This window comes from Gymnoscopelus braueri, assembly GCF_963280865.1.
Source record: "Gymnoscopelus braueri genome assembly, chromosome: 16".
NCBI lineage: Eukaryota > Metazoa > Chordata > Actinopteri > Myctophiformes > Myctophidae > Gymnoscopelus > Gymnoscopelus braueri.
In genome coordinates, this window is record NC_137616.1 from 1,969,617 (window position 1) to 1,983,726 (window position 14,110).

The 14,110-nt window shown below is 41.0% G+C and overlaps 2 protein-coding genes across 2 annotated transcripts; both read left to right on the top strand.

Moving 5' to 3' along the window:
- Nucleotides 1-725: 725 nt before the first annotated feature.
- LOC308102522 (myosin heavy chain, fast skeletal muscle-like) lies at nucleotides 726-7,492 on the top strand (the record flags this gene model as incomplete). The annotated part of the gene is made up of 15 exons (XM_080452264.1): nucleotides 726-751; nucleotides 1,298-1,436; nucleotides 2,198-2,316; nucleotides 2,848-2,997; nucleotides 3,091-3,261; nucleotides 3,486-3,789; nucleotides 3,994-4,058; nucleotides 4,170-4,257; nucleotides 4,369-4,486; nucleotides 4,613-4,736; nucleotides 4,834-4,970; nucleotides 5,519-5,774; nucleotides 6,487-6,729; nucleotides 7,086-7,262; nucleotides 7,343-7,492. The coding sequence occupies exons 2-15, from the start codon at nucleotides 1,367-1,369 to the stop codon at nucleotides 7,490-7,492; spliced, it is 2,172 nt and encodes a 723-aa protein (XP_080308390.1). The 5' UTR covers nucleotides 726-751; nucleotides 1,298-1,366.
- Nucleotides 7,493-7,607: 115 nt separating this feature from the next.
- LOC308102523 (myosin heavy chain, fast skeletal muscle-like) lies at nucleotides 7,608-13,780 on the top strand (the record flags this gene model as incomplete). The annotated part of the gene is made up of 16 exons (XM_080452265.1): nucleotides 7,608-7,697; nucleotides 7,788-8,177; nucleotides 8,418-8,544; nucleotides 8,682-8,800; nucleotides 9,257-9,453; nucleotides 9,724-9,907; nucleotides 10,093-10,258; nucleotides 10,410-10,534; nucleotides 10,682-10,990; nucleotides 11,098-11,301; nucleotides 11,386-11,511; nucleotides 12,114-12,284; nucleotides 12,368-12,472; nucleotides 12,574-12,669; nucleotides 13,450-13,578; nucleotides 13,679-13,780. The coding sequence occupies 16 exons, from the start codon at nucleotides 7,608-7,610 to the stop codon at nucleotides 13,697-13,699; spliced, it is 2,559 nt and encodes an 852-aa protein (XP_080308391.1). The 3' UTR covers nucleotides 13,700-13,780.
- Between the last annotated feature and the right edge of the window lie 330 nt (nucleotides 13,781-14,110).

Below are 14,110 nucleotides of genomic sequence, written 5' to 3' on the forward strand. Positions count from 1 at the left end.
GGTTCGTGGCTTTATTTTTTGTGTTGAAATCCCCATTGGGGAATCTTAGATCGCCTCATATAAGAACTGTGTTCCAAAAATAAGCAAATATATATATTTTAAAGCGAACATTTGTAACTCAAATCTTTGCTTCTGGGGGTCCCTGGAACAACATATCTTTTTTACAAATGTTCGCTTTAAAAAATATATATATTCAAAGATAAAAGCACACATTTTCACGATAAAAAAAAAGCAGATCTACAAGCTCATAACGTGGCACTAGGTGACGCGCTATGTGCTTGTAGATCTGCTATTTTTGAATAGCCAAATAAATCTAAAATGACAAGAGATGCGTTCCCCGATTGAATGGGTTAAACCCACTAGATTTGGGTTTAGGCTACTTTGTATCTGCTTGATTGGATGGGCAAGCTGTGAGTGACCACTTACCTTGGACTGTATCAGCTGTGTGAGAGAGGCTGCGTGTGCAATTATACATGGCATGGTCTGTTAATGAATGCAATTATGGTGAAATGTAATGCTGAAATGAAACATGATGAGTACAGGGAGTACTTTTTTTATGGTCATGATTCAAGTGCCAGTGCCCAAGTGAAGCCAGTCCCATTAAGCCAGTGCCAGACTATTTGTTGGAGCTGTTAAAAAGCTCATAGACCTGTGGTTCTCAAACTGTGGGTCGGGACCCAGATGACAGTAAAAGTGACAATTTCAGGACTTTTAAGACCTTAATGACAAAGAGGAGCTGGACGCTACTGATGTCAGTGAACATTATTTTAATCGTTCTAATACTCACTGTGCTGCTGCAGTCAGTTACTCTGCAAAATGTATTTTCTAAAGCAGTGCTTCTCAAAGTTTTCAGGTCGTGCCCCCCCAAAATAATCATTTTTGAACTGGGGACCCCCCCTCCCACCCTGACAATCACTTGGAATTGTAGCAGTTGAGGAATTACATTTAGTTTGACTCGGTTCCACAGATAAATATTGTGAAAATAGCCGATCTACATGTTTTCATCTTAGGTAATATTTGACAATTTGGCCAATGTTTGACAATTTGTATAGTATAGTTTGTTGATTACTTTTGCATATTAATAGTCTTATTTCTTTTATTTTTGTTTATTTATTTTATAGGTATTAAAAGGTCTTGAAAGTCCTTAAATTGCCACTTTAGAAATGTGCAGATACCCTGCATACACTTACTGTATGTTGGTTTGTTTACTGTTGAGTTGTACACAGTTTTAAAGTATGTTTGTTAATCTAATGGTTAATCTCAATATTTTGAATACATCTCTGCTTATTGACATCAGGATGCTATTGACATCCTGGGCTTCGACGGTGAGCAGAAACAGTACATCTACAAGTTCACTGGTGCAGTGATGCATCATGGAGTCTTGAAGTTCAAACAGAAGCAGCGTGAGGAGCAGGCTGAGCCTGATGGCACGGAGGGTGAGCTGCATCTTTATTTATTTAAAATACATATATGTATATATATATGTATGTATGTATGTATGTATGTATATATATGATATTATTATATTATTATAATTTTTTTAATTATTGTTATTATTTATTCATTTTGAATAAAATGCCTCAAATCATGAACTTCGTGTTCTTTTGCATGCACATTCCCACTAGGCCGAGGAAGAAATTCCACTTGAACAATTCCAAATCAGCCTCATGGTGGCGCTGTAACAGGCCATTTCGCGTTTTTACCTATAACTGCACCGATCTGTGAAACTTTGCACGCACACTCCCTAGAGGCCAAGGAAAAACGTTTTACCTGCATTTTTCACATCTGCCTTTTACAGCGCCACCAGGAGGCTGACTTTTGTTAAACAAGTTTTTTGCTATTACTCCATCAGATTCTGTCCAAAAATCACGCAAATCAGTACAAAGTACCTCTATAATCATGTGATCAAGCCGGATGTGTCCGATATTTCATATTCCATCCTAATTGGCTAACATTGGCTTCCAAAGTTTGCAGGATAGGTCCGTTTTGAACTAAATGCCTCAAATCATGAACGCAGTACTTTTTCTAGTTTGTTTTTTGATATACAGTTTATTTGATTTATATGATCCTAGATTACTATCTCTATGCATTTGACGTATCACCTCGTGTTTGCCTTGCTTACTATAAGTCACTCTCTGGATTAAGAGCGTCTGCTAAATGCCTTAATTGAAAATTACAAATTGTATGAACATTTCAGAGTCTGACAAGATTTGCTACCTGTTGGGTCTGAACTCAGCAGAGATGCTTAAGGCATACTGCTACCCCAGAGTGAAAGTCGGAAACGAGTATGTCACTAAGGGACAGACTGTGCCACAGGTGAGTAAGTTACATTATTTCCATGTTCTGATTTCATACACACCTTATATTCTCAGCACAACATACCATTACAACTCTCATATCTTTTTCAGTTGTGTCCAGACTGTCTTAAATCAGCTTCTGGAAATAAAATGATCCTCCAACATTATTCAAATTCATTAATCTTTATTTATTTAATATATGACGAGCATGCAAAACATATCACTCTGCAGAAACATGTGCAGTTCTATGCACCTCTGACATATTATTTTAACAGTATTGTTGTGCCTGTAAAAAAAACACTACATATTATGTATCCAACCAACCCCTCCCGCTCACTTAGATCAGCTAACACGGGGAAGCTGTCAGAACCTTCCTTAAAACACCCGGGACAGACTCTTCTCCCTTCTGGCTCTATCCTTCTCTGGAAGTCAAAGCAGCATTCATACGTCCATGGCAGTCAATGTGTTAAGAGCGTCTGCTAAATGCCTAAATTCTAAATGGTAAATTACGTAACTCACACCCCTACTAACAATGTTCCTATTTCCTTAGGTAATGAACTCAGTCGGTGCCTTGGCCAAGTCCATCTATGAGAAGCTGTTCTTTTGGATGGTCATTAGGATCAATGAGATGCTGGACACCAAGCAGCAGAGAAACTACTACATTGGTGTGCTGGACATCGCTGGTTTTGAAATCTTTGATGTAAGCATGGACTTTTTTCAAGTGGGAGACTAAATATTTTTGTCAAAATTACACAATTACAAGAGATTGGGCTAATGATATTTCCACTCACAGTTCAACACCCTGGAGCAGCTGTGCATCAACTTCACCAATGAGAAACTGCAACAGTTTTTCAACCACACTATGTTTGTTCTTGAACAAGAGGAATACAAGAAAGAGGGAATCCCCTGGGATCTCATTGACTTCGGCATGGACTTGGCTGTCTGCATTGAGCTCATTGAGAAGGTATACAACTATTATTATACTATTATATATTATCATGGACTTACTTGGCTGTCTGCATTGAGCTCATTGAGAAGGTAGGTACATGGACGGCTGTCTGCATTGAACTCATTGAGAAGGTATACAATTATTTTGTGCTTTAATGGACATGACAAGTTAATATTGTTTTTGTCATTGGCACTAAGTTTTTGTTTTTGTAATGTGTCTCTTTTGTCTCCTTTATAAAGCCCTTGGGCATCTTCTCCATCCTTGAAGAGGAGTGCATGTTCCCAAAGGCTTCAGACAAAACTTTCAATGACAAGTTGCATGGCACGCATCTTGGGAAGAACAAGGCCTTTGAGAAGCCCAAGCCTGGCAAAGGCAAGGGTGAGGCCCACTTCTCCCTGGTCCACTACGCTGGAACTGTGGACTACAGCATCACAGGCTGGCTGGAGAAGAACAAAGACCCGTTGAACGACTCTGTGGTGCAGCTGTACCAGAAGTCTACAGTTAAACTGCTGGGTATGTTGTATCCCCTACCTGAGCCTGAAGGTATGTTTATGAATATAATATCCCCCACCTGATTACCCTAACACAATGGAAAGGTTAATTATTTTATTTTGCTTTAATTAGTTTTCTTTTGCTCAGTTTGCCTGCTTTTTAATTTGTTCTTGTTCAGCACTTTGGTTTGACCTTGGTCGTTGAAAATGTGCTATATAAATAAACTGATTTGATGATTCTAACGAATATAAACAGATACAACAAAGAAGGGAGGCAAGAAGAAGGGTGGTTCCATGCAGACTGTGTCTAGTGCTTTCAGGGTAAGAATATATATATATTTTTTTTTTTGGGTGAACTATTCCTTTAAGTGGTTAATGTACGTTTTAGACTTACTAATAATAAGCCTAATTGGCTCTTGTATGTCTCAATAGGCAAACTTGGGGTTGCTGATGACCAACTTGAGGAGCACTCATCTTCACTTTGTGCGTTGCCTCATTCCCAACGAGTCCAAGACTCCAGGTAAACACAGAAAATAAAAATGTTAACAATGATTGTGGGGTGGTCATTTAATGTAACTTTGGCCAGTGTGTTACTATTCTGTCCTAATGATATGGAGCAACATCTTTACAGGCCTGATGGAGAACTTCCTGGTCATCCATCAGCTGAGGTGTAACGGTGTGCTGGAGGGCATCAGGATTTGTAGAAAGGGCTTCCCCAGCAGAATTCCCTATGCTGACTTCAAGCAGAGGTATTCATTCCTTTTTTCCAGCAGCTTTTAGTTCCAAACCTATTAACGCAAAATTACCCACTTTTACAAAACAGGTACAAAGTACTGAACGTCAGTGCAAAATGACCATGAACTTTTACAAAACAGGTACAAAGTACTGAATGCCAGCGCATGTCCCGACGGCGCGTTCATGGACAACAAGAAAGCTTCAGAGAAGCTGCTTGGGTCCATTGACGTACCTGTAGATGAGTACAAGTTTGGACACACCAAGGTAAACACACTGCAAATCTTGTTTAACGTTATCGACAGAGGACTAAAAGTTGATTCTACAGTTTTTCATGCAGTTACATTGTAACATTGTATTGTAGGTGTTCTTCAAAGCTGGTCTGCTGGGTGTCCTTGAAGAGATGCGAGATGCAAAGCTGTTTGCTCTGGTCACAATGACTCAGGCTCTCGCACGAGCTTACGTCATGAGGAAGGAGTTTGTCAAGATGATGGCTAGGAGGTAATTTGAAAACCTCATTTATTCAATAGTTAGTGTCATTTGTAATAATACAAATAATTTATTATAAAACTGCACAATTGTTCCATTACTTTTCAATAAAACATTTTTTTGTGTCAAATCACTATAATATAAGCTTTTGATGACAGTGGCAAGGAAAAAACTCTCCTTAAAACTCTCCAACGACAATGATACCAACAGCAATAATAACGACAACAATAGTAACAACTATAAGGACACCATTATAGCAATGGTATAATAACAGCCTGCGGTTGTATGTCATGGAAACCCTCCATCTGCAGCTCGGCAGGGTTCCACAATCAGTGGTGAAAGTAACTAAGTACATGTATTCAAATACTGTACTGAAGTACAATGTTGAAGTATTTGTTACTTTACTGGAACATTTCCAATGTTCAATACTTTTTCTTCTTCTCCACTACATCTAAGAGCAACACGTCACTTTGCACTATTTTCAATAGATTTTTTAATACATTTTAAAACTTGTGAAATGGGACATTCTGCTAAATGAGTACTTTTACTTTTTTCCACAGAGAGGCCATTTTCACCATCCAGTTCAACGTGCGCTCATTCTGCAATGTGAAACACTGGCCATGGATGGGGTTGTACTTCAAGATCAAACCTCTTCTGCAGAGCGCTGAGACTGAGAAGGAGCTGATGAACATGAAGGAGAACTACGAAAAGATGAAGGTCGACCTGGCCGCGGCCCTGGCCACGAAAAAGACACTGGAAGAGAAACTGGTGGCTGTGGTGCAGGAGAAGAATAATCTTGCACATTCAACGGCATCAGTAAGTAGCTACACTTGTACAGGAAGTGTTGATAATATTTCATATTGCTTATCATCCTATTTTTTATCTAATGTAGAATGTAGATGTAGACCATGGCAGAGAATGTCTGGTGGTCGAACGGCTGTTGGCATCATTGTATAGCTAGATGGCTACCAGCACAAAGGCCTGACCCAATTTGTCGTTCTTCTGTAGGGGAGGTTGAATCTGCATATGCCACTGCTCCTCACCCACGCACTACTATAGTAAATCCTTTTGGAGGAGGTAGCCTCTAGCTTCTCCATAGAAAATAACAACGAGCACTCTCAGTCTGTATATGGTGCAGTTTGCGGGTGCACGGCTCACAAAGATTCATAGATAGTATCATAGATACACGCTGAGGAAGGCTTGACGCCGAAACGCGTCCGTGTGTGCTGTGTTGTCCGTGCATATGAATTAAAAGTACCAGAAGGACTTCGGAGTGCTGGCTATTGCTTTATTTACTGTGAGCCTCTAGCTTCTGCTTGTCCTCACCTCCACCACCGCCTCCGTACGGTGCAGGCTCTGACAATGATATAGCCTGCCTTTTTCACCAGCTTGTTCAGTCAGTTAATGTCCCCTGTGTTAATGTACCCCCCCCCCCCCCAGGAAGCAGCTGCAAAACAAATCTCATATATCTCACCCAGAACAAATGCTGCAACAAGTTCCCTCACTTATCTTTTTCATTGACAACCAGGGAGATGAAGCATTGAATGATTCTGAGGAGAGATGTGAGGGTCTTATTAAAAGTAAGATCCAGTTGGAGGCAAAGGTCAAAGAGACGACTGAGCGACTGGAGGACGAGGAGGAGATCAACGCGGAACTGACCGCCAAGAAGAGGAAGCTAGAAGACGAATGCTCTGAGCTCAAGAAGGACATTGATGACCTGGAGCTCACCTTGGCCAAAGTGGAGAAGGAGAAACATGCCACTGAAAACAAGGTTCGTGATCGTACACTCTCTGGGGTTTTTTATCAAGTTAGTAGTCGTTGTTGTCGGGGAGAAACCTATCTCCATATTTTAACTTACTTGATCATACTACAGCGTCACACAAAAGCATCAAAAGTAGCAGATCTACAAGATTGTCGATCTGCTACTTTTGCTATATTTGGTTGTGAATCCTGAAACGTAACTGTTTTGGACGTAATGAGGTTTCCACCCGACAGAGACCGAGTGTTATAAAAATCTATTCCACGAAAACAAGTTATGTTCTGCTTCATTAGGTGAAGAACCTGAATGAGGAGATGGCCTCTCAGGATGAAGGACTTATTAACACTGTCTATGTTGGGTTCATTTAGGTGAAGAACCTGACTGAGGAGATGGCCTCTCAGGATGAAGGACTTGCTAAGCTGACCAAGGAGAAGAAAGCCCTCCAAGAGGCACATCAGCAGACCCTGGATGACCTGCAGGCAGAGGAAGACAAAGTCAACACTCTGACCAAGGCCAAGACCAAGCTGGAACAGCAAGTCGACGATGTGAGTTTATAGAAGTGGACATACTCTGTATGTTTATTGTTGTTAATGAATAATAAGACCAATAATATTATTATTTGCAGTTGGAGGGTTCTCTGGAGCAAGAGAAAAAGCTCCGCATGGACCTGGAGAGAGCCAAGAGAAAGCTTGAGGGTGATCTGAAACTGACCCAGGAATCCATCATGGACCTAGAGAATGACAAGCAGCAGTCTGATGAGAAGATAAAGAAGTAACGTGGGCCACAATATGAATAATTAATTCATAATTTGTGTAATAATAATAATAATAATGAATAAACAATATTAAATGCCATGGAGAAAAACTATACCTGCAGAATGTCACTAAATTATGGACTTTGAAACAAGCCAACTTCTGAGTAAGATTGAGGATGAACAATCTTTGGGGGCCCAGCTGCAGAAGAAGATCAAAGAACTCCAGGTATTTCTTTTTTCCTTTCTGTAAAATCATTAATAATAAGTATGTGTATTAGGATTTTAATATATTAATCTAAAATCATTCTTTTGAAAGGCTCGTATTGAAGAACTGGAGGAAGAGATAGAGGCAGAGCGCGCTGCTCGTGCCAAGGTTGAGAAGCAGAGAGCTGACCTCTCCAGGGAACTTGAAGAGATCAGTGAGAGGTTGGAGGAGGCTGGTGGAGCCACCGCCTCTCAGATCGAGATGAACAAGAAGCGTGAGGCTGAGTTCCAGAAGCTGCGTCGTGACCTTGAAGAGTCCACCCTGCAGCATGAGGCCACCGCCTCTGGCCTCCGTAAGAAACAGGCCGACAGCGTGGCTGAACTGGGTGAACAGATCGACAACCTCCAGAGAGTCAAGCAGAAACTGGAGAAGGAGAAGAGCGAATACAAGATGGAGATCGACGACCTGTCCAGCAACATGGAAGCTGTCGCTAAGGCAAAGGTAATACAAAATACTTGGTTCAATTAACCAAAACCTCAAAAAATTAGGGAATACATGATTGATTGATTGATTGATTGATATGTAAAGTGTAATGCTTTCAAGGAAGCCCAGCCCATATGGACATACAGGACACTTCTCCATTTCATGTAACAAACGATGAACCGACATGACAATTCACAAACAATGATCAAACAGGTAGGTTACTTCAGTGATTGAATATGTCCCAATGTTAATTAACAGGGAAATCTTGAGAAGATGTGCCGCACCCTTGAGGACCAACTTGGTGAAATCAAGGCCAAGAGTGATGAGAATGTTCGCCAAATAAATGATGTTTCAGCTCAGAGAGCAAGACTGTTGACAGAAAACGGTAAATGTTCACCGTAAAGTGTGCTTTGCCTACATGGTTTGTCGTACTTAATGCTTTTATCAGCAATTATCCCAGGATTTTAAGGAATATGTATTCAACAAAGATTTATTTAGATTCAAATTCAAATTTCTAACCAGGTGAGTTTGCTCGTCAACTTGAGGAGAAAGAAGGTCTCGTCTCTCAGCTCACCAGAGGCAAGCAGGCCTTCACCCAGCAGATTGAGGAGTTGAAGAGACATGTTGAAGAAGAGGTTAAGGTAAGCAGTTAGAGCTGCAGTCTCACTCCCAATCTTCCGCCCTAATCTGCCTCTTCAGACTCCACCTTAGACCGTAGCACTTGCCCTATAGCCTTGATGGCCTTGCAGGCTTATGCAAAGGTTAAAATGTTTTAGATAGTATGTTATGTAGACAGATGCCAGGTTCATTTGTTGACCTGGCAACCTATTGTAACAGTTTGTATAGTTTCAATTTACAGATTATTCATATTTTGTATATTATACTGATGCTAGGTTCTTGGTTTACCTATGATCCTAGATTACCATTTCTATCCATTTGATGCAGTCCCTCTGGATTAAGAGTGTCTGCTAAATGCCTTAAAATTGTAAGGAACAGCTTTTTCTTTTCTTTTTCATTTTTTACAAATAGGCCTATTTTTTAGTTTTTTTGTAATTATAACCAGCTGACATGATTTTGGCATCGTTTTCCTTTGACAGGCAAAGAATGCCCTTGCTCATGGTGTGCAGTCAGCTCGCCATGACTGTGACCTTCTGAGGGAGCAGTTTGAGGAGGAGCAGGAGGCCAAGGCTGAACTGCAGCGTGGAATGTCCAAGACCAACGCTGAGGTGTGTCAGTGGAGGAGCAAGTATGAGACTGACGCTGTCCAACGCACTGAGGAGCTGGAGGAAGCTAAGTAAGTGGTCAATGTTTTACACCAGTGGTTCTAAAACCTTTTTGTGCCAAGGACCCACACATTTGATATTTGGCCACAAGACCCCCCCATCTGTCAATGTTTTGTGCCAGGGACCCCCCAGCAGAGAAGATTATTCAACAATTTTCAAACACTTTCAAGATTTTTCAATATTTGTCAAAAATAGCAACGTTGGTTCCCCCCAAGGACCCCAGGGGAGAACCAAAATACTGTCCACAATATAATTTTATTCCATTCAAAACCGACCAACAGGAAGAAGCTCGCCCAGCGTCTTCAGGAAGCTGAGGAGCAAATTGAGGCTGTGAATTCCAAGTGTGCCTCTCTGGAGAAAACCAAACAGAGACTCCAGGGTGAAGTGGAAGACCTCATGATTGATGTGGAGAGGGCCAACGGTTTGGCTGCCAACCTTGACAAGAAACAAAGGAACTTTGATAAGGTGCTTTGACATTCATCATTTTAAAACAAAATAATCCTCCAGTCCTTAAAGTGGGGTAAATGACACATGTCATTACAAACGGTGTGCAGTCCTTAAAGTGGAGGTAAATGACACATGTCATTACAAACGGTGTGCAGTCCTTAAAGTGGAGGTAAATGACACATTTCATTACAAACGGTGTGCAGGTCTTGGCAGAATGGAAGCAGAAATATGAAGAGGGACAGGCAGAGCTGGAAGGAGCTCAGAAAGAGGCTCGTTCTCTCAGCACTGAGATGTTTAAGATGAAGAATTCCTACGAGGAGTCTCTGGACCACTTGGAGACCATGAAGCGTGAGAACAAGAACCTGCAACGTGAGTTTTTCTCTACACATTTATTTTTAATAACAGTAATTAAAATTCATTAAATGTTCAAGATCAATAAGTGGATTAGGCTACACCAACTTAATTTGAATGCAATTGCTGATTGAAAGGTTCCTCATTGCCTATTTTCAATCAACTGCAGAGGAGATCTCAGACCTGACTGAACAGATCGGTGAGACTGGAAAGAGCATCCATGAGCTGGAGAAGTCCAAGAAACAGACGGAGACAGAGAAGACAGAGATCCAGACAGCTCTGGAGGAAGCCGAGGTAAAACCTTTAGGTTCTAGATGAAGAATGCAATTGTCTATATCTTGGATTTCTTTCAATAGGTTTTATATTCAAACAGCGCAGCAGTTTATGATCAATGTGACATTACAAGGTCCTACAACCTTTTGATCCTGTATTACATTTTAGGGTACTCTGGAGCATGAGGAGTCCAAGATTCTTCGTGTCCAGCTGGAGCTCAACCAGATCAAGGGTGAGGTGGACAGGAAGCTGGCAGAGAAGGATGAAGAGATGGAGGGGATCAAGAGGAACAGCCAGAGGGTGGTTGACTCCATGCAGAACAATCTGGACTCTGAGGTCAGGAGCAGGAACGATGCCCTGAGAATCAAGAAGAAGATGGAGGGAGACCTGAACGAGATGGAGGTTCAGCTGAGTCACTCCAATCGCCAGGCTGCTGAAGCCCAGAAGCAGCTGAGGAATGTCCAGGGAACGCTTAAGGTACAAAAACATAGTTAGACACATATCCAAACAGTGGAGCTGAACAAAGAGTGGTCACATTCTGATGTTTCTCTTAACATGACCAAATCAAATGTGATTTATTTTAGGATGCCCAACTGCACCTTGATGATGCTCTCAGAGCCCAAGAAGATTTTAAGGAGCAAGCTGCCATGGTGGAGCGTAGGAACGGCCTCATGGTCGCGGAGATTGAGGAGCTGAGAGTGGCTCTGGAACAGACAGAGAGAGGCCGCAAAGTGGCTGAACAGGAACTGGTGGATTCTAGTGAACGTGCTGGCCTGTTGCACTGTCAGGTAAGTCAATGGAACTCTCAACATCAAATATTTAACATACAAGTCATGCATAACTTACATTGCTAAACTGAATCTTTATTTTAGAACACAAGCCTTTTGGGCTCCAAGAAGAAACTTGAGAGTGACCTGATCCAGGTCCAAGGTGAAGTGGATGACAGTGTTTCAGAATCAAGGAATGCTGAGGAGAAGGCCAAGAAAGCCATCACTGATGTAAGTTAGAATGTCCGCCCCTTGTCCAATATACCAGGACAATTAAATATCCTTATGGCATGCTAAATATAAACATATGTACAATACAATATGCCAGGACAATGAGACATCCTTATGGCATGCTTAATATATAAATATAATACAATACAGCCCGCTCATGACATGCGCATGTTGAAAACCTTTGCTCTATAGGCTACAACAGAGGATGTATTTTAGAAGGCTCACACTAAATCCTAAACTTGCATGTGTTATTCAAACAGCCATGAAGATCATTGGGAAAAAATAATCACTCATTTCAATATTCATGTAAAAAATATGAGTAGCAACAACAGTACTAAGATATTGTGATTGAATTACCTACTACCTGGTTTGATTCCTTTTGGTCTTATGACACTATTATCTGTTTATTTATATTTTATTTTAATGAGCTATTGGTCAACATGTGAATTTAAGCACGCTTATAGTGTGGTTACTACTGTACCATGTTTGTATATTGTGATTTTTTTGACAAGTGTGTGTGGCAGCGGCATGGATACTGTACCAAGATGTCTTTTCCTTGCAGGAGAAGTATATTTGATCTTAATACAAAAATGACTTCCCAGGCTGCTATGATGGCCGAGGAGCTGAAGAAGGAACAGGACACTAGTTCTCACCTGGAGAGGATGAAGAAGAACCTGGAGGTCACAGTCAAGGACCTGCAGCACCGTCTGGATGAGGCGGAGAACCTGGCTATGAAGGGAGGCAAGAAGCAGCTCCAGAAACTGGAGGGCAGGGTAAGATGTAGTTCACTTCAACACGGGTCATAGTCAATGAAATAAGAAGACATCATTTGATAATGTATAATTCAATTGTGAAGGTGCGTGAACTGGAGGGAGAGGTCGACTCTGCACAGAGAGGTGGAGCAGATGCTATTAAAGGTGTCCGCAAGTACGAGAGGAGAGTGAAGGAGCTGACATACCAGGTACTGTATATCATGTTCACTTTAATTACCATCATGTCATTGACAAAATGAATAGATTGCATGAACATACAACTGATGTTATAAATTCACTCTCACTTCAGACTGAAGAGGACAAGAAGAATCTTGGCAGGCTTCAGGATCTGGTAGACAAGCTGCAGATGAAGGTGAAGGGCTACAAGAGGCAGGCTGAGGAAGCGGTAAGACAAATATACATTGTGATGCATTTCTAGTAGTGGTTGCCATGGGGCATAGTGTTGTTGTCATAGTGTAACTATAAGGATTAACTCGTTAAAACTGGGAAAGCATCTGTGTCATAATCATTTTAACCACTTTAACATAATATTTTATACTTTGGATATTCAAAAATAGCAGATATACAAGCTCATAGCGCGTCACTTCGTGCTACGAGCTTGTAGATCTGCTATTTTGTTTTAAACCGTAAACATGTTTTCAAATCTTTGAATAAATATATTTTTCAAAGCAAACATTTTTAACCCAAATATTTTCTCCTGGGGGTCCCTGCAAAGAAATATGTTTTTAGATGGGGGTCTGTGGCTAATTACATATCATTTTGGGGGTCCTTGACTTGAAATTTTGAGAACCAATGACATAGAAACATACGTTTTTCAGAAAACTGTTAGGATTGAAAATATATGTTTTTAATCGGCCTCAGGTCTTAATGGGTTAATAGGAATCAGTTGTGTAAAAATAATGCCAATATTTTTACACAACTGATTGTGGATATGTTTTGGCTCGGGTACAAGAACGAGAACACAGACTTGATTGTACCGTTCCAATGATAACCTGTCAAGGCTATCATTGGGGCCAAGGTCCCAAGGCACTCATAAACATGCTTCATGGGCCACTGTATTATTCACAACCACACATTCCTGAAATTGTCTTGTTTGGACTATAGGCTACTTGTAAGATGCTCTTTTCAAATATTGAGGCTGTGAACCATCTCTATCATATTGTAGGAGGAAGCAGCCAATACTCACCTGTCCAAGTGCAGAAAGGTTCAGCATGAGCTGGAGGAGGCTGAAGAGCGTGCTGACATCGCTGAAGGCCAGGTCAACAAGATGAGAACTAAAAGTCGTGACTCCAAGGTAATACATGTTCAATATGAACTGAACGTTCATTATCTTTAACTAAGATTTAACTAAAGATTCATGTTAAATATCTAAAATCATGTTCCTATTGTTACAGGGAAAAGAAGCTGCTGAATAAGTTCTCCAACTCAAGTCACCATACAAAGTCATAAAATATGACCCATTGTATTAAAAAAGTCATAAAATATGACCCATTGTAAAGATAAGAATACCTGTTCCTAAACTCACTCACACATGCACACGCACGCACAAACGCACGCACACACACACGCACGCACGCACGCACGCACGCACGCACGCACGCACACACACACACACACACACACACACACACACACACACACACACACACACACACACACACACACACACACACACACACACACACACACACACACACACACACACACACACACACACACACACACACACTCTATTCTAAAATTAGTCCAACACTACCCTCTGGTGGTTGTACAACGTAACGACATGACATGTAACCAAAAGGTATTAAGGTGGGTTATAGTTTTAT